Genomic DNA, 26,432 nt, shown 5'->3' with positions numbered 1-26,432 from the left:
TAGGAACATAACCAGGGAGTGCTTCAATCCAGAACACTTGCTTGTGTACAGTGTGTAGTTATGAGAAAAAAAAGATCCACGTTTGACCTGTAGTTTTGGTTGGCACCGTCTTCGTTCCGCAGCAGTGAGTGGGCGGACTTTGGCGCACGCAATAAGAAACAGTGGTTTAGTTTGGAGTAGTTCTTGATTAAAATGAGTCTCATTATAAACCGTTTATAATGTGGGCCGGTCTCACCTACTGATGGGACCGCGTTGGGAGGGAGTGGAGTGAATATGCCATACAGCAAACTGTCCGCACGAAAGAAAACAATGTCCTAGCATTGTGTGTGAGACAGGTTTTCAGGAATATGACTCCGCTCTCATGTTTTTGGTTTTATTGGAATGGTTCTGGACATTTCGCCAACGGGAGTTTGAAACTGTACAGTTGGATTTTGTATGTTTTTCTCCCCCCTTGAAATTTGGATACATTTAAGTAATGTACATGTTATTCTTTAATGCTTGCATTTTTATATATATATTTGTTTTTCAAGAAAAGGATGCTAAATAAAAAAATGGTTCATTTGAAAAAAATAACGATGTTTACATGACTTTCACTGTCCTCAACTCTGAGGAACAACCATCTGGCAGTATATCATGCAGCCTTGACAACACTCGAGTCCTGTCTCGACCCATCGCTTCAGGAGGCTCTGTCCGCTCTGTGTCAGAGCAGGAGGAACACTCACAGGAGGAACAGAGCGTTCTTTCTTCAAGCCCTCACCTTGAGGTCAAAGCTAAATGTACAGTACAGAGAATTCTGTACATATTAACCCCAACGCTGACAGCAAGTACAGGAGTCAAACCCATGATTCGGCCTGTGAGGTACTGGACTACACAGGCAAAAAGCGGAGTGTGTAGAACTTAGTAATATAGATATGAATGATCAACAATCACAGGAAATTAGATGCAAACTGAGTGTTAAAAAAAAATAAAAAAAAGGTACTGAAACCAATGGAGTCCTCTACTCTATTGTCATTTATTTTCTGCTTTTGCAGAAATTGTTGTAAATCACCTTTTCAATATAAACAACATAGATAAAGTGTTAACGAAAAATACTGTTTAATTAAAAATCTTAATGGCTTCGGCATGAACACATGAGAACACAATAAATGCTGATATTAAAAAAAGAATCAATAAATAAAATCTTTACATATGCAATGACAAAAAAGCTTTTTTAGTAGGCAAGTATGAAAAAAACAAATTATCCAATGTTAATAATGATTTCTAAAACAAACATGTATTCCTACAAGTGGATATTATCAAAGTATTTAACAGCCACACTTAAAGACCACCAGTAACTTCTGCAGTAACCATGAGCAGGTCGACCGTGTGACAGCAATAGCTTGCACTATTGTCCTCACACAAGACGTCATATAGTACTGGTAAAAACACATGTTAATTGCACTATCATTACAAATCTGCCCTCGCAGGGGGGTTTTCACATTAAAACGGCACTATCAAGGTTATTTCATTTAAGCACAAGCAAACCCCCCAAAAAAACTAAAAACTCAACGCGAGGAACAGCGCCACACAACACCGTATTCTACGAGAGTTGCCACCGTTTCCTTGCGGTTGAACTTCAACGTTTGCTCACTCATTAAAATGTCCATACAATAATTCCACCAGTACCATTTGAGCCTGACTTAAGGCAAAACATATGGCAATTATTCTGTGCAAGCACACACAGAAGTGCCTGCCGACACTCCAAATGACACTTTGTGTTTTAAATGCTTTTGGTGTGGGACTCCGTCGGGCCGAGGGCCTCCCGTGCCCCCGGGGCGCGTTACTAGTACTGTGCACCGCGTAGCTCCGGGTACCTCAGTCCCGGGATCAAGACTCCTCTTCTCCAGCTCCCAAAAAGAGTGGAATATACATGGGGTTCCCAGAGAGACGTTTTCATTCGGCAGAAATAAAAATCATCGTATATAAATAAGCTATTCACAGAATTAATTTCAGTAAGACCACGGTTAATGGTGAAAAAGTAACATGATTTTAGAAAAATAAAACAAGGTAATTACGAGCTTAAAATTAAGACTCCAGCCACGGTTAGCACTACACTGAATACACTTCCAGAATGTACTAGATGCTTTTTTGACTCATTTTATATATATTTTTTGAACATCACCAAGGCAATGATTAGGAGCTAGGAAAGGATCGGTCGCATGAAATTACGTCGTCCCAACACGTGGCGACACGCTGAGATCAGCGATACCAATCACAGTCAGCTGAAGCACAGACCACACTAATTCCACATGAAAACTCCCATGAGTTCAAAACAACCTGGTGGTCAGATAAATATTTGTTTTAACACACTTTTCTCAATAAGCCTGTTCAAGACTGAAGCTGCCGGCTGTAAGACACAAAAACTGGAAATATATACTCCGTTTGTAACAGTTTGTGCTGCCTCGACTTAAACCTGCAGCTTGGCAATACGTCGCTAAGACACGTCGCCATCGTGCTGCAACCCCCCGCCTCAGGAATGGTAGGACCCAAACCGACAAGACCTTCCTTAAGACACTTCAAGAGTCCCCCAACACTTAAACCTCAGAGACTGTACCATCTGTGGTGAATCACATCGTGGATTTGAACCAATCACAATTGTGCATTTTGGTTCAGTTCCAAGAAACTCAGCAGTGTGGGCGTCGGCCTCCCCCTAACCTTTTGGCATGTATATCTGGACATTCAGCAAAGTGCTTAAAGTGGTTCAATGCAATCTACTGTAATGGCACGGCGTGTACAGACAGACAGACGGACAGACACACAAAGGACACTGGAGTGTGCGCGGCGAGAGAGAGATGGCGAGAGTGAGAGAGAGCGTGTAGAGGGCTGAGGGTCGGTGGTGGGAGGCGGGGGTGGGGGGTGGGGGCGGCTTTGCTACGTGGCGACGTGCGCGGCCGAGGGCACGGAGACGAACTCGCGCAGGATGTTCTTGGCGGTCTCCAGGTTGTTTTGGGCGATCATCAGGGCCTTCTGGATGTCCTGGAAGGAGTAGCCCTGGGACATCAGGCCCTCGATCTCCCCGCTGATGGCTCCGGCGGCGGGGGGAGAGGGCGTGGCGGGGGCCATGTACCCCGGAGGCACCTCTGGGTTCAGGGGCCGCCCCCAGCGGTCCGAGTTGGCCCGGCGCGGGAGGGGCTTGGGGGGGCGCTCCAGGTCCGAGCCCGCTGCGAACAAGGGTGGGGGGGGGGGGGGGGGGGGGTGTAAACACAGGGGTGAGATGGGGAATAGCAACACCGGACAGAGTAGGACTATCACTGAGTACTGGGCTCCGGAGGAAGACCCCCGTGGTTTAGCAGGACGGCCCCAGAGAGGGGCGACAGCAGCTGATGAGGCCAAGTCCCCTGATGAAGGAGGGAGCTTTGCAGACAGCGGGCGCCACAGACCCAAGTACTAACGGGCCTCTCACCCCAAGTAACCGTGGATTTTTTGTACAACAATCAAGACATTTGTAGAACTTACTGATGGCAAATGCAAGTTCCGCGCTATACATGATATATTTTTTATATGATACAGTTTGAATGTTCTTTGAAATCTACTTTACATGTTTCTATGTGACTACAGGGGCTCCTGGTTAGAGGACATTTAAACGACACACAGTGGTGTACCCTACAACACAGCATTATTTGCACGCATGCTTTTGCACAAATGACTGCATACCAAGGGCCTTCAGCTGCAAAAAATACCTTGGTGCATGTATTAGAAAGCTGACGAGAAAATTGCGGCAAAAACCAGGACTAATATCGGGGAATTTCAGGTGGAGCGAAATGAAGACCGGGCCTAGCTGAGTTTGGACAGGACTCCTGCCTGTTTGGGTTGGCTGCTGGTTGTTATTGAGCGAGTGCTGGCAACCACAGCAGGTGGATGGGGCCACACTAGGACAAGAAGCGGTAGCAATGTGTTTCTTTGTATTCTGCCCAGTAAAAGAGCAGCCGATGGAGGCTTAAATCGGGCACATTGTCAATTTGATTAATAGTTCATGTTAAATATAGCCGGCGAGGCTATAATTCTGCATTAAATGAAACGCCCAATGGAACATCACGGTGTCCCCATACGTCGCCATCCCTCCCTCCGAAGTCTACCATCTGTGCGGGTGCGAGAATGCCATCGAGTCCATGGGAATGCTTCCCACTTCCCCGATACCGCCCATATGGTGTGAATGCGGCAAAACACGCACGTAATTCATATATACCAACATGTCTAACATATACTCATCCAGCTCAGCCTGATTGTGGGAGTGTGGGGAATGATTGTGCACATGGGAGTCGCTACAACGGCGCCACCTATTGACCAGTGTGCAGAGGAGCCCCAGGAGTGGCAGGAACACGAGGCGGGTCATTATCAGTGTGATCGGCGGCGGTGGATGCGGCGCGCTGGGGTACGTACAGGGCTCCCGGGTCCCGTGCCGGTCCAGGGCCCCTGAACGGTCCAGGCTCAGGCTGCTGAAGGCCGGCGAGCTGCCGGAGATGTCCGAGAGTGTGCGTCGGGCGGGGGCGGGCGGGGCCATGGGCCGGGGGTAGTCGTACTCGTACACACCCTCCGCCTCCGCCGGCTTGTCCTGGGGCGCCACGGGGGAGTGGCGGGGGCGCTCTGCGCGGCGGAGAACACCGTGTTAGAACAAAGGAAGGGACACGGACCGTGGCAGGGCTTGTGTTGTGAAAGGCTGCACAATGAGCTGCACGTTAAATCAATAACGACGTTTGGCCTCTGATATTAGCTCATCTTGAAAGATTTCAATTAATCATACAAATGTATTAAGAAAACGAATTTTGTACGCATGTTGTATTTAAATCAAATTACAAACTAGCAAACCGGCAATTGTTTTAACATTTCGTTTTTTTATAAACAGTAGGCACCAATGAATATGAATTGAAACGATAATGACAAATAATTGCAATCCGCTACCACGGAGGACCAAACAGATGTTAACAATGAGGTAATGAAGATCAGTGTCATGTTTCCTGCTCAATCTATTTGTTAAACGTGGTCATTTGTTTAACCACACACAAGGCGCCCAGTGCACCGTTTTTGAAGTGTACTGTGTCCTAAAAACAAACACTTCAAAACACCCATAAGTATGCTCTGCTAGATGAGACCCCGTTAGAAAGCCTGTGCTCCTGTTGCACGTCCTCAGAACAATCACGGGATAGCTTAATAAATGCATCAATAAAAACTACTGAGAACTCTGAAATGCCCTTATCCTCATGCCCAAACCAGGCTAGAGACTTCCACTTAATTCCTCTGACGGCCTTCAGGTTGTTCACAGCGAGTGGTGCTTAATTCTCATACACAAAGCCAATATTATTTTTCTTTGTTTGCCAAGGATCTCAGTGGCTAGTTCATAATTATTTATTATGCATTTTCACTTGCTCCTGGTTGGCACTAATGTCATTCAAAAGTTATTACGGATTGAATATCAATTTGTTTAGACCACCAGACCGGTGCTAACCGGGCATTCAAGTCCCGCCCTCAAATACCAAATATGGACGGGTTCTGCTGCTGGTGGCCCAAATCTAAACCAATAGTAACACACTGTAGATTTACACATCTTATGCCAGCCAACGGGTGACGTGACAGACGCGTCCTCACTATTTATGCTCGAAACTCAAGCATGTAAGTTCCTGCTGACCGCTTCAATTAGCGGGCTTGGTACAAGGTCGAACTGATGTGCGACAAGGGCTGTCGAAAACCCACTTGGACATGATTGATGACTTGGTGCAAACTGAATTTGTGCACTGGTGCACGTGGGGTGGTCTGAATGTGGCCGTTGTACACAGAGGCCCTTCCTGGATGCAAGCCTTGTATAAAATAGTCCACAAATCATTGTGACGTAGGGGGAGAAAACAGAGCCGTTTCTCATCCCCTTCATTAGACAGAAAATCAAAAGCTGCACTTCACTCTGCACCGGCTCGTCACAGCAGGTCAATTAATCTCTACACACGCCAGACACTCCCCTGCTGACAAAGACAGCCCTGTGTGTTGGTCTCCGTGGTTGAGAGTGTGTGAGAGTAAGAGATGAGGACTGAGGAAGGGTGAGACGGAGAGTCAGTGAGTGAGAGATGGCCATAAGCTACAAAGTCTGCTCTACGGTCTTAATGCCATGTCCTATTGAAAAACATCTCTGATCTGCGTGTGTTGTGAGCTCCCACGTCATCAGGGACTGACCTGCTCCCTGTTCCCAGGATTCAACCAAAGCATGTTTAGGCAACTTAGTAAAAAAAAAAATATATATATATATATATATAAAAAAAGAAAAAAAAACAGACCACAGCTCTGTAACAAACTTCCAGAACATGTAAGGTCTGCTTCAACGGGTCATCGTTTTAAATCAGGGCTCGAAATAATCTGTTTTCCACAGCTGTTAACTAATATTGTATTTCAGATTTTTTACATGCACATATGATCCTTTTTTTTTTTTGTAATATGAATGGCCTGGAATTTGAAAAATCGTATATTATGTGACTTGCCTTGCCTTAAAATTGTCAAAACGTCAACATCTATTCTCACAGAAAGTGTAAGCTTTGTCTCCGTTTCAATTCCATTCAAAAAGCTTTATGGCACGACCATTGTTGTGAACAGTATTACTGGTGCATTATTCATCTTTATTTTTTATACCTGATGGAAGTATGTTTTCTTTCCTTAAAAGAGTTTTCTACTTTGTTAATGCATAATAATTAAAATATATTTATATTTATTTTTTATATATATATTTTTATACATTGGTAGTAAAGGCGGGGCCCTATTGTTGTTAAGGCGGCCGCCTTAACCATACAAGGCTGGGGGAAACACTGAGGTATATTCCCCTCAAATGAACAAAGGATAGGCTAGTAACTCTGCAAGTCAATGGTAGTGAACACCCCTTCTGGATGCATGATTAACGATAAATTCTTAATTAAACGACTCGTCTTAGTCGGGCTAAGACGAAGGCTATGGGCGTACTCCTTGAAGCAACCATTTGCATATAGATAGACTTCTGAAAAAAACGGATGATCATATGATCATTTAATCTAGGTCGTCAGCAAGAAAACACTTCTTTCACTATACTAATGTCAACGGTGGTAATTGAAGACCTTGCTTTCATCATCTGATACACCGTCCGTTTCACTGCTCAGTGCTCGGACGTATTTTGGGCAACTTGGCTTGACGGCATGAGTGTCTGCTGGTAAATGTTGATGATGTGATGCATCCGGAGAGGGGTGCGTGCGTTGCTGCCATGGTCAAAGGAGTAGATGCAAAGTAGATGAGTGGCTGTGCGTTACCAGAGTCGAGGGCCGGTGCGGCCGCCTCGGCCACCTGGTCCTGGATGTTACACATGGACTCATACACCTGGGGGTCGTCCAAGTCTTCACACGTCATGGGGCTGAAGGAGGGCAGAGAGGACCGAACACATGAGTACGGGAAGAGGAGATTCTATCAGAATTGTCCACACGCACATAAAAACACACGACACACTTCCAAACTGATGCTACAGCACCCCCTGGTGGCCATATATAATACTATCTCAGTTTAAAAAACATAGGATGCACTGTAAATATACTCAAGTGGCCCTCTTTGGGTTAAACAGATGAATGTACAGAGCACAACCTCGTATTCACTGGCTATATTGGGTTGAGGCGACTCATTGTAACATGCTGCATATTGGCCTCATAACTGATAGTTAATGCAATTTCTTTGGTCCGATTTTTCTGTTTCTCTCCATTTCCTGTGTTTAATTCGTAATGTGTCTGATGTAAAATGACCTCAATTTGCCTGACCTTCGTGGGTCTTCACAGCGCGGTGGAAACACAGAAAATAAGGGGCTGAAGGAACCTTTTAGTCCCTGGAGATGTAGTACCTGGGACTAAAAGTTCTGGGTCATCTCGGTGGAAACCCGGCCAGTTTATTGTATAAGGGTTGCTGGGAGACATATATGGCAAGGTTTAAAGCATAGCCCTTTCTTTACAATGAAACCTCAATCATAACGATAACATTAACATGTTGGACATAGGGGGGCATAAAGGGGCCAGGTTCAAACGGTGCCACTTGTGTGCAGCAGTGGCAGAGGCAAGGGGACGGGGTCTACCCGAGGTCGTTGTGGCGGGACGCCTGAGCCGAGGGCGGAGGGGGGACCAGGGCCCCTGGTATGACCCAGGCGGCCCCAGAGGCCGGTAGGGAGGTGGGACTCATGTACTCGTTCTCCTCCCCCTCGGGGGATACCATGTCCTCGCTGACCGCCGCCGCCGCCGCCGTCTGGAAGGGCCTGGAACCAGTGGGGAGAAGAGGGGGGGTCAGTGAGCATCGGGATCCACAGCGCCTGCATCGTCAGGGCCACGCATCATGTACTGGCAGAGGCCACTGCTGTGCACCTGCTTCTAGCCAGGTACCCTCAACCTTGTTCTGTCCGGCAAGGTTCATTTAAGAAACTAAATGGCGGAGATTCCCCACGTTACCGGGCTGTAGACAACTTGATCCATGATCCAGATCCTAAGTCTGGCTGAAAGATCACAGGAGACAGAAAACCCACGGACTTGACTGTATTACAAAGGGTAAAGATATTTATATTACCCAAGAGCAAAACAGCGCACTCTGGATTACTACATTAATATATTTTAAAGCTCATTTACAGCATTCGACACGCAGAGAAAACCTCCCGTTCAAGTTAAGGAGAAACAAAGCCAGTGAACCGTCTTTAAAAAACTACCGCCGGCTCCCCTGTAAACAGCCCTTCCACTCACTGTCAACAAGCAGAGGACAGGTGTGTGGCCTCCAGCTTAAAGAGCCCGTTCAGGGCCTGCCCCATCAGCCACGCTGAGCTGATGCATGCAGGGGCATGTGTTACCCCAGTAACGTGTTCGCGGCACAACGAGATGCCTGAGGCGCTGTGGAAGAGGCTCGTCAACGCATGAGTCCACTGAGACACTGGGGAGAATAGTGGAAGAATAGTGTTGCAGACAAGACAGTTGAGGGCCAGGTGTTGAGGACAGGGCTTCCCGGAGCTCTCCCGAGCGTACCTGGTGGCCTGGCAGTAGATGATGTTGGTGGCGGCTGCGGCGGCGGCGGCGGCGGGGGCCTTGGAGGCCTCGGCCCCGTTGGTCTGCGGAGGAGGCGGGGCGCCGGGGGCCAGCGGGGCCTTGGATACGGGCCGGGGGACCATGTAGTTGGCCGCCCAGCTGGGCTGGTCCGGGGTGGAGGGCAGCGGCCTCCTCTGGAGCCGGACGTCCTGCGAGGGGGGGGCCGGAGAGGGGCGCTCGGGGGGAGGCGGCGGGGGGAGCTCACGCAGGGCTGGGGGCAGGGGGAGGGGCTTGTCTCTGTGAGGAGCCAGGACCTGGGTGGTGGTGGGGAGGTGGAGACTGTTAGTAGCTGTGGAACAGATTCCTCCATCAATCGTCCCCGACCTGTGGGTCGCTCACCCTCCTGTGGCTGGGGGTGGGTACTGCAGGTGGACAGGCTAATTATTCACACTTTTTTGCTAACAGAATTTTGTGACAAAATAGATCATATCTATACTATTTATCGGTACATATTCTACCCAAGACGCCCAAGTACAGGTTATTTTGATATTTTAGTTTGCTGCAGGGCTTTGTTGAATTAGATGGGTAAAAAAAAGACACCAGTTAACTCGCCTTAGCGTTAGCCCCATCAGGTAACTCGCCTTAGCGTTAGCCCCATCAGGTAACTCGCCTTAGCGTTAGCCCCATAAGGTAACTTGCCTTAGCGGTCGCCCCCAGACCCATCGGCCCCACAGTGGTGGGCCTCTGCTGTAGGAGATCCAGTCGGGGGGGCACAGGGGGGAGTGGAGACACTGGGGAGGACGGACGCTCTACCTGAACAGGCACACACACAGACACACACCTTAATTCAATGGCTGCCAATGGCGGCCCGCAGAAACATTCCTGCCGGCCCGCAATGTCATACAGAAAAAAATATTAATTAAATTATATTTTTAAAGTATTATATCAATAGTAATTTAAACAAAAATAAATAAATATAAAGAGAAAAGTCGACTCTCACTAGCATTCAATCCTGTTACATTTGTTAGTTTTAATCCGACTCTACATTACATTGAAAGGATGAACCTCAGTTTCGTGATTTAGACCTCATTTGACCTCACTCCCGGATGTCCACGGTGCAATGTTTTTTTTCACCACTGGGATGCTGACGGCGTTTCCCTCCTAATCTTTTTTCCTTTGGTGGCCCTCAGTCAAATCTTGGGTTCCTAAATTGGCCCTCAGCTGTCAAAACTTTGATAACCCCTGCCTTCATTTATGTTCACACACTTTATATTCTACAGCGGAGGGGTGAGGGGGGGGACATGGCTCTAGTACCTTGGAGCACGCCAGCCTGCTCATGACCAGGTGCTGGTCCTCCAGGCGGTCGTCCTCGTCCTCTTCGTTGCCCTCAGCCCTGCAGGGCCCCTGGAAGCCGGCGAAGGAGGCCCCGTTGGGCTTTGGCCGGAAGGGGTCCACCACGATGGGCTCGGTCCCCTTGATCTCACAGCGGCAGAACGGGCAGCCCTGCCCTTCGGACTCCTGGTGAGAGCAGCGAGGGACTGTCAGCGCAAGCAACACGGTTAAGCTGGTAGCAGACGGAACAGAAACCCTCAACTTTAAACATGGTGTTTAAAGTTAGGCTGTTAGTTTGTAAGAACAATTCAAAGGGTAAGGGTGTGACGTTGTAGGAACGTTTACAGCAGGGGTATTCAACTAAAATTCAAATAGGTCCAGTTAGAGGAAATGTCCTCAAGCAAAGGTCAGGAACATCATAATGTCTAACTTGCGTTATGATTCAGTGTGATACATATTGAAGTAGCCTACTAGTTGTATCAACGTCTGCATGTAATCAACAACTGACTGTCAGATCAATACAGGAAGAACAATTCAATACAATTTTTAGACAATATTTACTGTCACTTTTATACAATTATACTGAATAATACTGAAGATATGTATTATTTAAGGAGGTTCAACTGACACAACCGAAACTAATCTCTTCAAGGATAAGAAGGGCTACATTTAAAATCAAAATGGTGAAAATAAATATAATAATCTTAAAATATAGATAAAATATATACTTCTCTTTTGAAAAATAAAATAAAGTATAGCAGCAGCTTGAGTTTCCCCTGTTTCTTTGTGAATGTTTAACATTTTCAACCAATTTCCAAAACATATCTCAACACATCTTAACAATTGAACAGTTATAGCTTCTCTTTCTTTCCCTCTTTTATCCAACTCCCCCACTTTCTGTTGTTCCATGAGAGAAGTGAGCTCTAGCTCGTCCTGCCAGGAGTTTAAATTTAGGCTGGAATGATGTCAGATGTCTCATGCACATGTGCAGGTGCTCATTGGTGAGCCTGGATCGATATTTACTTTTAATTATGTTCATTGCAGGGAAAGCTGCCTCAGCTGTATGTGGAGCCAAACATGGTCAATGTGTACAAGGCTACTTTGCTCAGACCTGGGAAAGCTGTCTCAGAGAACATTTGGAGCCAGAAACTGGCGGGTTCAGTTATTCCAAACTGCTCTTTCAGAGCCATATCTGCTTGGAGATCAATCAGTTGCATCTGGAGAAGCCCGGCATTTGCCCATTTGAAGGGCTGTGTGACTTCCTTTGAGAATGAGAACCCACTGACATTTGTGATTAGAAATGGGTTATGAATGAACAAGGTGAGCTGCTGTCCAAAGCGGAAGCTGTCAAAACGTTTGGAGAAGTTTACAATCAGCTTATCGCCAAAGTCACCAAAAGAAGAAACATCTCTCTGTCCCTGAACCTGTTCCTGCACTGCTGGGAAGTGTGCACAGTCTCCCTGCAAGTCTTCCTTGAACACCTCAAGTTTCCTCTGAAAGGAGCGGACAGCTGTCATCAATTCACAAATTGCATTGTCCTTGCTCTGTAGCCTTAAATTAAGTTCATTAAGGTGAAGTGATATCAACCAAAAAGGCCACATTATCCATCCCTTTCTCATCTTTTAAAAAGAGAGAAAACTCTGTTGCCTTCTGACTTCTCAGCTCTTCCAAGAAAGCTGCTACTTCCCTTCTGATGGACCAAAAGCGCTCTAATGTTTTATACAGTGGTAAGAGATGAGCTCAGGATTGTCCTCTTTCATTCTTGCCACAGCTCCTTTCTTTCTCCCTATCCTGGCAGGGGCTCCATCTTATTGAAACCACTTGTTTTGGCTCTATTCCTCGCTTTGTTAACCTCTCCTTAATGGCCAGGTAGATGTCCTCTCCTCTTGTACTGGTCTTAAGGGGAGTTACACCTAACACATCTTCACACAACTCTTTCTTTTCTTGGTTGAAGAACCTTACATAAATTAACAGCTGAGCATTGTCAGACACATCAGTGGACTCATCTACAGCTAAGCCTACACATGGTACCTTATGAATGGCTTCATCCAGCTGGGCTAGCACATCCTGGGTTAACATTTCATTTTTTTTTGTGGATGATGATGCTGACATGGGTATTTGCTTTATTTTGTCACAAAGCTCTTCTTTCTGTTTCCCCTCAAGTAAGGTTTCACTCCTTGACAACCCCTCCATCAGTAAATGTTTTTTTGTGATGACCCAAAATCCAAGTGACTCTGAGGGAACATTCATTAGCATGCTGTTGGGCAGTGAATGAATGGGTCAGGATCCGGTTGGATTCTTCATATTGGGCTCAGACTTGAGTGGGTATGTTTGTTGAAAAACGTTGTGCTTTGTCTCATAGTGGCGTTTCACGTTGGCACTTTTTATGAGTGCCACTGTCTCTGAGCATATGAGACAACCTGGTTTTGTGTTTCCAATGGGAAGAAAGAACATGAATGAGTCTGTCCATTCTGGGTTGAAAGCCCTGTCTTCACTGTCCACTTTTCTCTTCTTAGAGAGCGCCTTTTTCTGTCTCCGGCTCACTCCGTCTCTTTTTTGTCTCGCTGTATTACTCACTCGTCTCCCGCTGTATTACTCACTCGTCTCCCGCTGTCTTTCTCACTCTTCTCCCGCTGTCTTTCTCACTCTTCTCCCGCTGTCTTTCTCACTCTTCTCCCGCTGTCTTTCTCACCCTTCTCCCGCTGTCTTTCTCACTCTTCTCACGCTGTCTTATCTGCCTTCTCCCGCTGTCTTTCTCACTCTTCTCCCGCTGTCTTATCTGCCTTCTCCCGCTGTACTACTCACTCTTATCTGACTTATTTCTCTGTAATTCTCGCACTTCTCTCTGTCATCTCTCGCATGATGGCTCACTGTCTCACTGTCTGTGAGCCAGGCAGCCTGTGCCGGGAATGCAGAGATTCGATTGGCTGAGTAGCATCACGTGGGATGGCTTAACTCGAATGCAATTGGTCAATGGATTTCCTGATTCGATAAACCAGTACCGTAATGTCTAGAAACGCTGCGCCGGTCAAAATAGAAGCGCCCCGTCAAAATTTAAAATATTTGAATAATTTATAGACTATAGGTCTGGGTCCGAATAGGACGGCGTTCTGGGTCCGGACCCGGACCGCGGGCCACCCGTTAGTGACCCCCGGTTTACAGGAAAGCCTGCATGAGGTTGTAGGAACATCTACAGGAAAGCCTGCATGTGGATGTAGGAACATTAACAGGAAAGCATGCATGAGCTGGTAGGACGGTTTACAGGTTAACGTGTGTCTGACCTGCCAGGCAGTGAGGCAGGAGGTGCACATGAGGTGGCTGCATGGCTCAATCTTCACGTCTTTGTCGTTCTCTGCGCAGATCTTGCACAGCTGGAAGGTGGAGCCCATCTCGCAGTAGAGCTCGTACTGCTCCTGTAAAACACAAATGGGAGACGAGGGAGAGAGAACACATAAGGAGGTCTGGCATATCCCATGTAGATCTTTCGTGATCGAAATTGGCCAATATCTTTACCCTACCAATACCAGCATAGCGTTCAACAAAGAAAAATGTACAGTGGAAAAATTAATTCATAGTATTTTAGCATGATAACACAGGATAGTTTGGCCCAAAACGAACTATTGAAGGCTGGATAAGTGGTCCCTATGTAGAGTGAGTAAGGCTTCGGTTACTCTGGGCCTAGCCTGGCAAAAGCTTCTCTCCAAGTTAAAGTAAAACAGAAAACAAAAAAATGTGGAATGCGTGTGTGTGTGTGACTAACCTGGGTGACTTTGATGTGGTCCTGTGGGGAGGGCTCGCACAGTCCAGTGAGGTCTGGGTTCTGGGCTCGGCCATCTGGGAACAAGTAGCTGGAAGGGACAGACATACACACCTCATTTCAAAACACACTGCCTTCAGTAAAACAACAGAGGCCCTGATCATATGCGTGAAGTACAAGCAGAACTAAAAAGTTGAGCCACAAACTTTCTTCCATGCTCCATGTACTCGGATATGTTGACGATTTCCCTTCTCCTCCAAAGTCAAGAGCCTCTGCGTCATCCTGGACAACACCCTCTCATTCGCACCCCATGTTCACAACATCACCCGGACTGCATTCTTCCACCTCCGCAACATCGCCAGACTCCGCCCATCACTGACCCAATCCAGCACTGAAATCCTGGTTCACTCATTTGTCACATCACGCATAGACTACTGCAACGCCCTCCTCACCGGACTCCCCACCAAACTCAACAACAGACTGCAGATCATTCAGAACTCAGCCGCCCGGATTTTTTGTTTTGTTTGTTTGTGTAGTTTTTCCACAATGTCTTGTTTTTAACGATTTATGATGATTTTATGCTCTGTAAGGTGACCTTGGGTTCCATGAAAGGCGCCTCTAAATTAGCCCAAAAATCTGTTAATCACATAGCATATCTTATGTCCATTTTAAATCTAATTTACACCAACTCTTCTTATCTGTCCCTATTGCTGACACTCAAATGGCCTCCTCAGCCATGATTTTAAGATCAGCTTCAAATATCACATCAATTTATAAACTCATTTACAAACAACTCAAAATACAGAACCAGAGGTGGGCTCTGGGGTGTCCACTCACAAGCCCTCCCTGTAGCCGTCGATGAGGGCCTGGAAGAGGGGTTTGTTGTGGGGGATGGTCTGCAGGATGTTCCCATCGGCCGTCACGTAGCCGATGGCCCATTGGCCCAGACGGGTACAGCTCAGCCTGAAGATGTAGCTGAAACGCACAGAGTGCAGCGTTGGGTCATCAGTCAGGTGGAAACCACAACAGGCACAGCTTTCCAGCACAGATTTAAAGAAAGCCGAAGCCGGTGTTTGGTGTTAATCCCTGCTCCTACCTCCATTTCTATAATTACTTGTTTTTGGCGCCATATCAAAATAAACACACGATGAGTTGGAGACTAAACAACTCAGCGGTGATCACACGTCTACGTACAGCAGGTCTGCAAAGATCCCTGCTGCAACTGGATAACCTGACTTTAATCCTGGCTAAGCTGCTTGCATCAATTCTTCCATAACACATGTACAAAAGGGCTGGTTTAGTTTTACCAAACATAAATGTACGTAACCAACGAAAATGACTTGAAAACGCTATTCATTCTAGTGCAAACTATGTAAAAATCCTTCTAATTAAATGCTGAGAAGAGGAGAGTGTACTGCAACCAAATGAAAACACAGGGTTTGGATTTCCCCGGGTGCATCCATTTTATTCTTGCGTCTGGCTGTGGGAAAACAAGACAAAACACTGGGGCGTAGTGTTTTGTCTGCAACCTTTGGAGAAAATCTTTGCGGCTCTTTGCATGCAAGTGTAATGCAGGCTTAATGCCCCAGGAGGGGGGGGGGGGGGGGGGGGGGGGGGGGTCCTACCTGCCCGGTTTGTGGATGAAGCGATGCAGTCTGGCCTTGACTTCATCGTAGGTAAGGAAGGCCATGTAGCCGGAGTGTGTAACAGCTAGACTGTTCCAGTTCCTTAATAGAGACGCCCATGGCTGTGACAAACAGACATACACACACATTTACATATGCAAAACACATGGGCTTCTATGTTGCACAACGCCAAGTACGGAGAAGCTCAAACAGGGTTAATACTAAATTACTTTTTAAGGTTTGGACATCTAAAAGATGAAAGGAAAAATACTGTGGTTGAAACATGATGATCATGTATGGCCAATACAGGGCTCCCAGCATTTTACATTGCCTTCTGTAAAACAGATTCAAACAAGACAACTTAAATCTTTCATTGAAACATTTTCTTTAAGATTTATTTGTTGCTTTTTTTATGATTTTTTATTCATAAAGATACAGTGAGTTATAAAGTAATGTATGGGAGAGAGGACATGGAGAAGATGACCACTCCCCGGAATCGAACCTGGGTCGCTGCGCATATATATGTGCATCATGGTAGATTTTCGCCTTTAGATGGCAGTGTGATCACAAGTTAGAATGTTTCTACTACTCAAAATAAGCATAAATAAGTAGGCTCAAGAAGTTCAAAGCAGAGCTGTATAAATGTGAGGGAAGTGAGTTTAAGCAAAAATATATGGATAATTTGTTATCATATTTTGGGATCGAGGGATGGGACATTTCGGTGATAAGCAAACACCAATACCTTCATGGGGAGCTTCCAAAAGACTTTACAAAAAACACACTAAAACAGGTTTAATCACCTTAATCATGCACCTTAATCAAACAGTTGAACATCTGCACATAGGAAGTTGACCATGAGTACCAACAATGTGCAAAGTGCAAGAAAATGATTAAAAGAGAAATGCAACAACTGACGCTGACCATTAAGCCTCTTCAAGTGGTTTGTTGAGCAGGATAAATGGAGCTCAGTGGGCATAAGATAAAGTCCTCTGATAAATAATTAATTTGTGCTTCTATTTGTGCCTCGTAGGCCACTTCCTCTGTGAACATCATGTGAGAGTTTGAGCTGTTTAACTACATTTAGCCTAATCAAGTGGTTCTTGCAGGTTGAAGAACTCCCTATTCATGAACACCAACGTGCGACTTCCTGTACCCCTACGTTTCTTTGTGGCCACCTAACTCCTCAGACTTGGAGGCCTGCCCCGTGGTGTTTTCAACGCCGAACACCGGTTCAAACAACTGACCCTCCTGCATGCCCAACTTCCACTACCACATGCCCTTGTGCCTCTCATTTAGCAGGAAGGGTAACCATGGGGCTGAAATTAACCGCCCGCGCAAATGTGGACTAAACGGTCAGAGAAAACACTATAGGTTGCATAAATACAGACAGAGACCGAGAAGAGGGAGGGTGAGAGGCGGAGAGAGAGACAGAGAGATAAAGAGAGGGTAAAACATAGACAAAGAGACAGAGAGACGGGGACTAAGAGAGAGCGAGGAGAGGGAGGGAGAGATTTTGCCGTCCGTGCAAACGGTTGTTGGTCAGAGCAGTGAGCCTACCTGGAACAGCCTTGTGAAGATGTCAAACTCAAACACAGAGATGTAGTCGTTGAAGGTGAGGTCGATGGTGGACTTGAGGGCCATGGCTTCCAGCCCGGAGCTGATGGGATGGAACTCATGCAGGGCCTGTCTGAAGGTCCTCCAGGGCACAATGGTCCTGCCAGGACAGGAAGGACGTCATTCACCACTGAACAAGTTACCGCTAAACAAGTTACCACTGTTCCCAGTCACCACATTACAGTGTAAACTAGGACCGCTAGTCTGGGGTCGTACACATCAAGACATGTACAAGGAAATCATGTCGCTGATATTGCTTTTGGTTTGTTTGTTTATCATTATTACTTACAAACTTCGACAACTGGCATAACAATATTCTGATGTTATTATGTTATTAAGGTCTGCCAGGGTTAAGGTACGGTAAAGCTTAGAACTCTGTCTCAACTAAGCGAGAGAAACCCTGTGCTGTTGGGATGTTCGGTTTCCCTAACAGCGGATTACCATCTCGTAGGACAAATTCACTCACTCTCAAATTGGTTGACCTTGAAATGCGCCTTCATGAAAGGCTTCAAACACCATATTATAGCGGACCCTAAATATTTAATAAATCAGGGAAACAGCAGTCATTAACATTTCATACCTTTTTAAAGCCGAGTTTGTTCATTAATTTACTACTTCCGAATGAAAAGGCAGGCTCTATAAAAGTTGAATACATCTAGCATTCAACAAACAGTAATAGATATGTGATGAAAAATATCTATCCATGTTTAATATATGAATCTACATCTGAAAAAAAGGTGAAGCTCTAGTTTATTATACCGTACAGCGGAGGTGAAATGTTTATTCTTCTGCTTGCAAATTTTTTTGTGTGCTCGCAAAGCGCACCCTTCCGGGAGGTTTCTATGAGTCTGCCGGCAACAGAAGGGTGTACATACAGTACATTTGTACACAGCAATGAGCAGGGGAAATATGGAGAGATTGAACATATTACAAGTATAATCTTTAAAACCATTATTTAACAAAAAAAATATATTATATCAACATCCACCCTATACAGTAAAATCAGATAACACAAATACTACAACAATCGAAAAGGTCTGTGCCTCAAACCAATGCATCTTCCCACTCCCTCCCCTCTCCCCATCACAAAGGTTGTAGTAGGACCATAGAGAGGCCATGCCTCTATTGAAGAATCAATAATGGCAACGCTACTGAAATTGTTGCAAAAAGAAATGTATATTGACATTTCTGCTAAAAGGAAATTCCTTAAAAATAAGTAGAGATATATTTTTCAAAACTTAAGGCTGCAGTAAGACCATAAAGAGCCCATGCCTATATGGAAAATGTTTTGCGGATCTAGAGCAAAACGTTATATCTAGTCGTTATATTATTTTGCGTAGTGCAAAATAATATAACATTCGGAATTTAAAGAGATAAGCTGAAGCTCTCCTCTTATTAAAAAAAAGAAATTCAGCAGCGGCGGTCATATTTCTAGGTGCATATAGAGGAAACACTGCAGTAGTGTAGTGTAGATACTTTGAACATGCACTAATTTGCATTACAAAATAATGTTAACTAAGTTCATTCATCTTTTTTGCGGTAGTGTCTGGTGTTTTTCTGCTGCCAGTCATTGCAGGGAGTGTCAAATATAGACCCCACGCCGAAAACCAAATAAGCGCTCACTACTGCCGTACAGCTAGACCCCAGGGCTTAGCTCCGGTACCGCTAGACCCCGTAGCTTAGCTACTGTACCGCTAGACCCCGTGGCATAGCTACTGTACCGCTAGACCCCGTGGCTTAGCTACTGTACCGCTAGAACCCAGGGCAAAGCTACTGTTCCCCTAGACCCCAGGGCAAAGCTACTGTACCGCTAGACCCCGTGGCTTAGCTACTGTACCGCTAGACCCCGTGGCTTAGCTACTGTACCGCTAGAACCCAGGGCAAAGCTACTGTTCCCCTAGACCCCAGGGCAAAGCTACTGTACCGCTAGAACCCAGGGCTTAGCTACTGTGCTGCTAGCCAGCAAGGCTAAGCTACTGTACCGCTAGACAACAGGGAATAGCTACTGCACCGCTAGACCTCAGGGCCTCATGGCGCTCCCATAAGAACTTGTTTGTTGCCATCATCCAAGAAGTAGATGTTACAACTGTAGGGAAGTCATCAAGGCCCAAACCAGCTGTGTACCACTACAGCTTAAGGTGAGGCCCACAACATGGCTCAACATGGTAACTGAAATGAGATTAGTCAAGGGATGGAATTCCCCTGAATTCTGAATTTACATATCCGGTTAACTTGGAAATCCAGCTTCTGGAAATAGGGCCTAGTCGCATGAGCTTGGACGACAACAAGGAGTGGTTGTCATTGTTGTGACGGTTGTCGATGATCCTGGGCTGAAGAAACACTCACTTGTCCCCAAAGGAGCGTCTCCAGAAATCTGCAGCGTCTGCTTTGGTGATGCGGAAGTTGTCGCCCTGGAAGAGGCCGTTGGGGAAGATGGCCTTCAGCTCGGCCAGCATGTGACTGAAGATCAGAGACAGCTTGGTCAGGTTGCGTCTGAGGAGAGAGAGAGGAACATGATTTCAGTATGGGAGCTTTGGAGGGAACAAGGCTCAGAGACCGGTGACTATGCTCCACACCCTAAAACAAGCATTTGGACTTTGCATGCCTTAGCTAAAACTAGCTTGGTAAAAGATACAGAATTCATACATAACAGAATCTTTACCCAAATTGTTTTTTTTAAAGGGTTAGTAATTTACCACATTCAGATTTATAGATTGAACAAAATTTGTATTTTGCCAAATAATCTCAGGGTTCACCACCAAGTTCAAAACGACATATCCATTAATATAGACAAAATAATATTTTGGATGAGTTTGTGATTTTGTGTCTTCATTTCATTGATTCTGTGTTTTCATCCTCCAGTGGATGGTGCAGCAAATAGTTATTAGGGGTCCAATGAGCTGTGCTGATAGGATGAGTCTAAAATGTGTAAATCATTTACAAAATACAAATGCATAATTGGGCATATCTTCCACGCTTCACACATCAATGTCCAGGTCCACTCTTCATTCTGCCATGAGTCGTTTCATTATGTTCTTATTCGATGTTATTTTGTTGCTCTCCTTAACAAATAGAGCAAATAGACCTGAGCAGTTGAATGTCAAAACTTTAGGATGCATATCATTGCGCAACGTACCTCCAGAAAACAACATAAGGTTAGTCATAGAAATAGTTTTGCATTACTAGTAGCTACAGGAACCAGAAACGTCTGAGTCGTCTATCGATTTGACTCGGATTACACCAGAAGAGCTTGCTTATTTACATGGCTAAATATTGAAGCATGCAACCTAAAAAAAACTGTCGGGTTCAAAAACCTAAGCCCAGCTGGGTGATGAACCGAGAAGTGTTATGAAGTTTCCCGGCAATGCAAGTACAATTGCGAAATAGTGAAAGCACAGAAAATGTCCATCACTGTTTTCAGGAAGTCTGCTTTTCGTGTCGTCTTCCTTTACAACGCTGCCTAACGAGGCTAGACATAAAGGTGTTGGATACCACGATATCCTCCATGACAGTTTCCTTTCGGAACAGAACAATTAACCAAAAAGAATTCTCTACATGCTGAATTCAAACAATTGTCACTACAGATGATCATTTCCTTGTTTTCTTGACTTCATATAACAGACAGAAATGAACCCAACCAACACATTTACAAATATTTATTACTACAGACGGAAGGACTCATATCGCCCTGTCTCACAGGTTACAGGGGGACTGTGTTTTTACTTTAACTTGTTGTCAATCATCTTCTCTAATGATGTCATTCATCTTCTCTAAAGATCATGATACATACACAACTGAATGTGCAGCAGACACAAATGCCCACAAGTCCTTCAAGTGGCAGAACAAATCAACGTGTTCCGACAATGAATACGCCACAGCAGCAGTGATGCCTATCAGAGGTAAAGAGATTAAGCGATAAGAAAAGATTTTTGTTCTGCTCACGGTTTCTGCGAATAGGGGAAGTGAAGTCTGTCACATCTGCCAGTCACAAGTATGCAAAAAAAGAAAAAACAGAACGGAAATAATGATCCTTAACTCAGACATTTTCTCAGAAAATATAACATGAGAAACAGACTTCAAGAAACATGGACTGATTTGATTGATCAGGCTCCAATACATTGCAGACACAAACCAAAGTCTATGTACACTTTTTGTAAGATGATCCAATATATTCTTCAATACAATAAGGAATAGACGATACCAGGACTACGACACAATTTGAGTCAGAGTCTTGTGGCAAACATAAAATAAAACAACCTTAATATCCATGTCCATTAAGATATCCAACCTTAATATCCAACATATCCAGACCCAAATCGAGCCCAAATTAAATGATACCGTAACCGTGGTTTCCCGACGATACAAAACCTTTAGCACAATTGCACAGAAAGTGTTGCGCCCTGGCCATTAGGCAATGATTATGTTATTTCATAGTCGATATAGTTGAATGTATACAACAAGCCTCTGAAATCAGTTCAAGAGGAACCATCCAGTTGCTATTTTCTAACACTGACTACCGCTTCAAATACAGTATATACGATGTGTAAAAAAACATAGAAAAACAAAAACATTTTCAGCTACACAAATCTCAAAATGTGACCGTTGGCATCATATGTCAGGGATTGAAGTTATGCATTGGTCTGATTAAGAACATTTACGTTAAGGGTCCAACTTTGAGGCTAAGTTTGCAGAAATGGAATTGATGATGCAGACAACGTTCTTCTTCAATAATAGGTACACAAAGCAGTACTCAGTCTTATAAGTTCCCCTTTAAAGTATAGGATGTGGAATATTAAGCATACAAGCATGATACATCATTTAAGAGGCGGTGCAGTAGTGAAGGATAGCCGTGGGGTGAGGCTGTTGGACTCACAGCCGAAAAGTCCTGGGGTTGAATGAATGCGCACCACTGATCCCTACCTGCCACTTATCACATGCCCCTTAAGAAAACAAAATAAACTGTATGATAAAAATCTCTGCTCAATGACTCAATGGTGTGTGTTGACAAATCCTGAAGAGCGGAGGCCGACCTACCTTGGCTGAGAGTTTTCCTCGTACATCCTCTCCTTAGCTTCCTTGAACAGGCTGATGGTCTGCTTGATCTTGTTGGTCAAGTTCTCAATCACCACACGGAAATACTCATTCTCCCCGAGCACCTCCATCTTGCCCTCGTAGCGCGACAGTATGGTGCGCAGGTGCTGGTAGGTGTCAGGCAGCAGGTCCAAAATGTACGGTGGGCTGTTCTTCAACGCAACCTTGGGGTTCTGGCACAGGCGGACCACCTGTTGGGGGAATTAGAAAAGCGTTTAATTCATAGGCTAATTACCCCAATTCAACGAGGCCTTTGTATTAAGGATTTGATGTTGTGGAATGTCTGTATTTGATACCAAAACATCTTTGCTTTTTTTCACAAATAGCCAGTATTTTCTAACCAGAGGATAAAGGGTAAAAAGATCATGCAAAGACATATCTTGTTTATGTTTCAACTAAAGAATCAAATTAGACTAAACTGGTGGTCTGGGTAAGGGTAAGGCTAAAAGTTTCTGTCTCTACTAGTCTTACAATTTGAAAAGCTGTAAACAAAAAAGCATGTGAAATGTTGAGCAGGGACATATAGAAAATAGTGTGTTGTCTCACTACTAATATTCTTTTCTGAATATTATTATACATTTCTGTTGAATCATTGCCACAAATCAATGGCACTGAATGAAGGTAATCCCCCTACTTCGGAGCTCCTTGCTGTTGAAACCAATATTTGGATGATATATTGCCTCCTTTAGAATACAGCTTAATGACTAATGTAAACTCTTACAATAGATGTTTCATGGGGGTGAACAGTTATCTGTAAACTACTATATTCTCTCAACATGTAACTGTTCCTACATTCTAGTCTAACCTCTACAACCATAAAGGAACGATGCGGGGATTGGCCACTAATGAATACTTATTGTGCTCTTCTTACACCCACTCTCAATAATACAACCACTGTAGTGCTTGTAGTGGTTGGTGAAAAGAAAAGGGCACTTTTCCAATTTCCCATAAAAAGCCATACTACCATAATTTTCAACCTCTTTTAAGGTTAGCAAAAAATAATAATAATAAGCTCTGTCCGTTAACGACACACATAATCATCTTTCTTTAATTTATCAATAGGTCCAGTGATTATTAAGCATAGTAGTAACAAAGCTATCCCGGTGCCAACGGGTGTTTGATTGTTCTGACTTGTGTAGCCTACTAACCAAAGTGTCCATTGCACACTGACAGTATGGATAGTAAACGTTGGCTTTTCGGTTATCACTTCAGATTCCCTTAATTATTTTTTAGTGAAGCAGAGATTTCTGCCAACATCTTGGATTGGTTTTCCTCAACAACAAATACTGTGAAAGAGAAAGACTTTATAGGAATCAAATTAAGGAAATGTTCCTTTCGATGTCAGTGGAAATGAATAGACGTTAACATGGAGTTCAAGCATATTAAACAACTAAGATGGCCTTGTCCTTCAAGTATCCAGGAGTACACGTTCATGGTGCTAGAATCCCTCTGGGACACTGGATACAATAACGTTACTCATGATAACAATAATGTTATCATGAGTGAAGTCCATTTATTAAGAAGGAACTAATTGACCATCTTGCCAGTGCAAGACAAAATCTTGTGCAATTTAATACATAACGCTTAAATAGGTCTAGATTACTAATAAAATGGGTACTATTTATGATTTGCTTAAATAATCTTTAAATGTACTATGTTACGGAAGTTTTTGCTCGGTATCAATATAAATTTGACAAATAATTGAATTGCTTGCCATTTTTTTTTACCAGCATCCACGTGAGAGACGGTCTGATGTAGGCTATATTGCCAATCGCAAAAATCCTAGTTCTATATTAACATAATAACCTAATAATTTGTGGGACAGTTTTCACAATCCTGCCCAACAACTTTAAGTCGGTGTGCCTTGAATCTCTGGTAGGGAAGATCCATGGTGATGAGTCCCAAAAGGTTGGGAACAACTGGATAAGGCAATGTTATGATTAGCTAAGTGATAAAGTGAGAATGAAGCCGATTACAGCTGCAACCATCCATTGCTTTACTCCACCGTGTAAGTGACTAATTAACGCATTGACGTAAAACCATGTTATTGTTTGTTTATAATAAACGCTTTGGTTCCCACATCGGCAATGTCTACCAATACATATGGTTGTAATTTGCATGACTCTATCCAATGACGTATCAATGTAATAATATATGCAAAAATCCAAAATATAAAAATAGCCAATTGGTATGAAGTGTCGTTAATAAGAATTCATGAGTCCATGCACTAATCATATCTGATGTCAACAGTTGCACTGCTGACTAACAAAATTCTCAATCCTAAACCCTACTCGTGTATTGCATTGGAAAATGCAAAAGCCGAATTAGGAAACATGACAAACGCCAGTCTTAAACGTTGCAAACGTGGCCTTCATGCAAACAATCTAAGCAATCAAACAAAGTGACTTGAATAAATTGCCCACATTAATGCCCATCATCCCTTTCGAATGCTAAAGATTCCTTCCAATGGACAGAGTATTGAGGGGTAAAACAATGCCCCATTGTTTACACCATCAATACAGTGTTGATGTGTCTATGTTTATCATTAAGTCATGGACATCGCTTTACCTTGTCCATTAGTTTCCAGCATTTCTCGACCATTTTCTTGTCGACCACGGGCGGCTGGTGGGGCTGCAGCGGCTGCTGGTGGGGCTGGAAGGCGTCCTTCATCAGCCCGATCAGCCCCGCGCCCCTCCTAGGGTTCCCGGCCATGCTTCGGTCGCCTACCGGGGGTCAGCCCCGGGGCTTCTAGTTCGTCAGCGAATGTTAATTCTGGACACGTATTTCACTCCGAGCAGTGGTGGACTCTGCTGCACATTCTCAGCAGTGTATTGTGACCGACCATACCCTGTAGGTCCTCTGACGACCGAGCTGCTCGCCGACGAAGGGATCGGTTCAGCTGGATGCGATGGATGCTAGGCTAACGAGCTAACCTTTAAAATGCTCTCTCGACTCCTCTACACCACGGAGGACCACCCCTTTTTGAAGCAGTTTATTTTCGGATCCATAAGCGCATGAATGACGACCGGTGTGTTACAATGACTGCCAACACGGAAGAGATGGGAGCCTTGATAACAAGGGCGAGTCTATCGCCGTGCAGTTTCTCCGGTCTTCTCCGGTGGATATCTGGACTTGTCATCCACTAACAGTGTTGCCAGATTGGGCGAGAAATTGGGCCAAATCTGGCAACACTGGCTCCAGCGCGCACCAGCCAGTGTTGCCAGATTGGGTCAGATTTCCTTCCCCAACTGGCAAACACTGTACACTGAGCTTCTCCATTGTGTCGTATGCGTGGTACGTCACGTCAGGGCGTGGAGGCTCGTGCAAGAGACACACGTTCTATCTTTAAAAAATAATTATAATCTTTTAAAAGTCTTAACAGCACCAGAAACAAACGACTGGCATGTCATATTCATATTTACTAATTGAATGTCAGATTGCCACGAAAAGCATAACGGAAGGCAGTGAAACTAAATAATGCAGTCTCAGTATAGAACATTATATATTACTAAACAGAAATAACACATCTTAAACAATCTCAATACAATTGAATACAATTGTTAACACTATAGCTATCGTGCACGTTTGTTTAAAGGTCTTCTGATGGTTTTATATCCAACATTAAAGCAATCAAATCAATGAATGCCCTTTCCTTAACAATGGGGAAAACCACAACAAAAAACATTTAGCAAACATAATAATACAACTTTAGCAATTGCTACTAAACTGTAAGACTAGTTCTGTCAGTTGATATTAATTATATTTCTAGGAGATTACTGCCGGTTAGACTAGCACAAACAAATCCATAGTCCTGCTGACATAAATATCGCCAGTTAATAGATTAGTCCCATTAAGTGCTTTGATAAGTAGTGACGTGAAGAACATAGCAGCGGCTTTTACTCAAACCAAAGAAACAGGTCTGTCATTTTGACAATAACACAGCCTATATGAACTATTATAAGTATCGCTATTCCGATTCATATATCTCTC

At 44.5% G+C, this 26,432-nt stretch overlaps 1 protein-coding gene across 5 annotated transcripts; it reads right to left on the bottom strand.

Moving 5' to 3' along the window:
- Window positions 1-359: 359 nt before the first annotated feature.
- Window positions 360-25,608, bottom strand: LOC115546788 (E3 ubiquitin-protein ligase CBL). Of its 5 annotated transcripts, XM_030360540.1 has the most exons (15): window positions 25,011-25,608; window positions 22,386-22,633; window positions 19,698-19,844; window positions 17,295-17,451; window positions 15,738-15,859; window positions 14,950-15,087; window positions 14,116-14,203; window positions 13,637-13,768; window positions 10,338-10,541; window positions 9,723-9,836; window positions 9,024-9,337; window positions 8,096-8,272; window positions 7,293-7,393; window positions 4,420-4,623; window positions 360-3,200 (listed from the first exon to the last, which is right to left on the bottom strand). In XM_030360540.1, exons 1-15 carry the CDS (start codon window positions 25,152-25,154, stop codon window positions 2,911-2,913), a joined length of 2,580 nt encoding a protein of 859 aa, XP_030216400.1. In that variant the 5' UTR covers window positions 25,155-25,608; the 3' UTR covers window positions 360-2,910. The 5 variants fall into 5 exon arrangements, with proteins under 5 accessions (XP_030216400.1, XP_030216402.1, XP_030216401.1 ...); XM_030360542.1 differs by lacking the exons at window positions 22,386-22,633; window positions 25,011-25,608 and adding an exon at window positions 21,640-22,301; XM_030360541.1 differs by lacking the exons at window positions 22,386-22,633; window positions 25,011-25,608 and adding an exon at window positions 21,609-21,711.
- Between the last annotated feature and the right edge of the window lie 824 nt (window positions 25,609-26,432).

The sequence above is a fragment of the Gadus morhua genome, chromosome 7, assembly GCF_902167405.1.
Source record: "Gadus morhua chromosome 7, gadMor3.0, whole genome shotgun sequence".
In the NCBI taxonomy this organism is placed as follows: domain Eukaryota; kingdom Metazoa; phylum Chordata; class Actinopteri; order Gadiformes; family Gadidae; genus Gadus; species Gadus morhua.
The sequence above is the reverse complement of the archived record's forward strand: the minus strand, read 5'-3'. Positions and strand labels throughout refer to the sequence as shown.

Coding starts and splice junctions, on each gene's coding strand:
- LOC115546788 (XM_030360540.1), bottom strand. CDS start 25,154: ATGGCCGGGAACCCTAGGAGGGGCGCGGGGCTGATCGGGCTGATGAAG. Junction 4,624..7,292: donor CGCACCGGCCCTCGACTCTG/GTAACGCACAGC, acceptor TCCGCCGCGCAG/AGCGCCCCCGCCACTCCCCC. Junction 3,201..4,419: donor GCACGGGACCCGGGAGCCCT/GTACGTACCCCA, acceptor CCTTGTTCGCAG/CGGGCTCGGACCTGGAGCGC.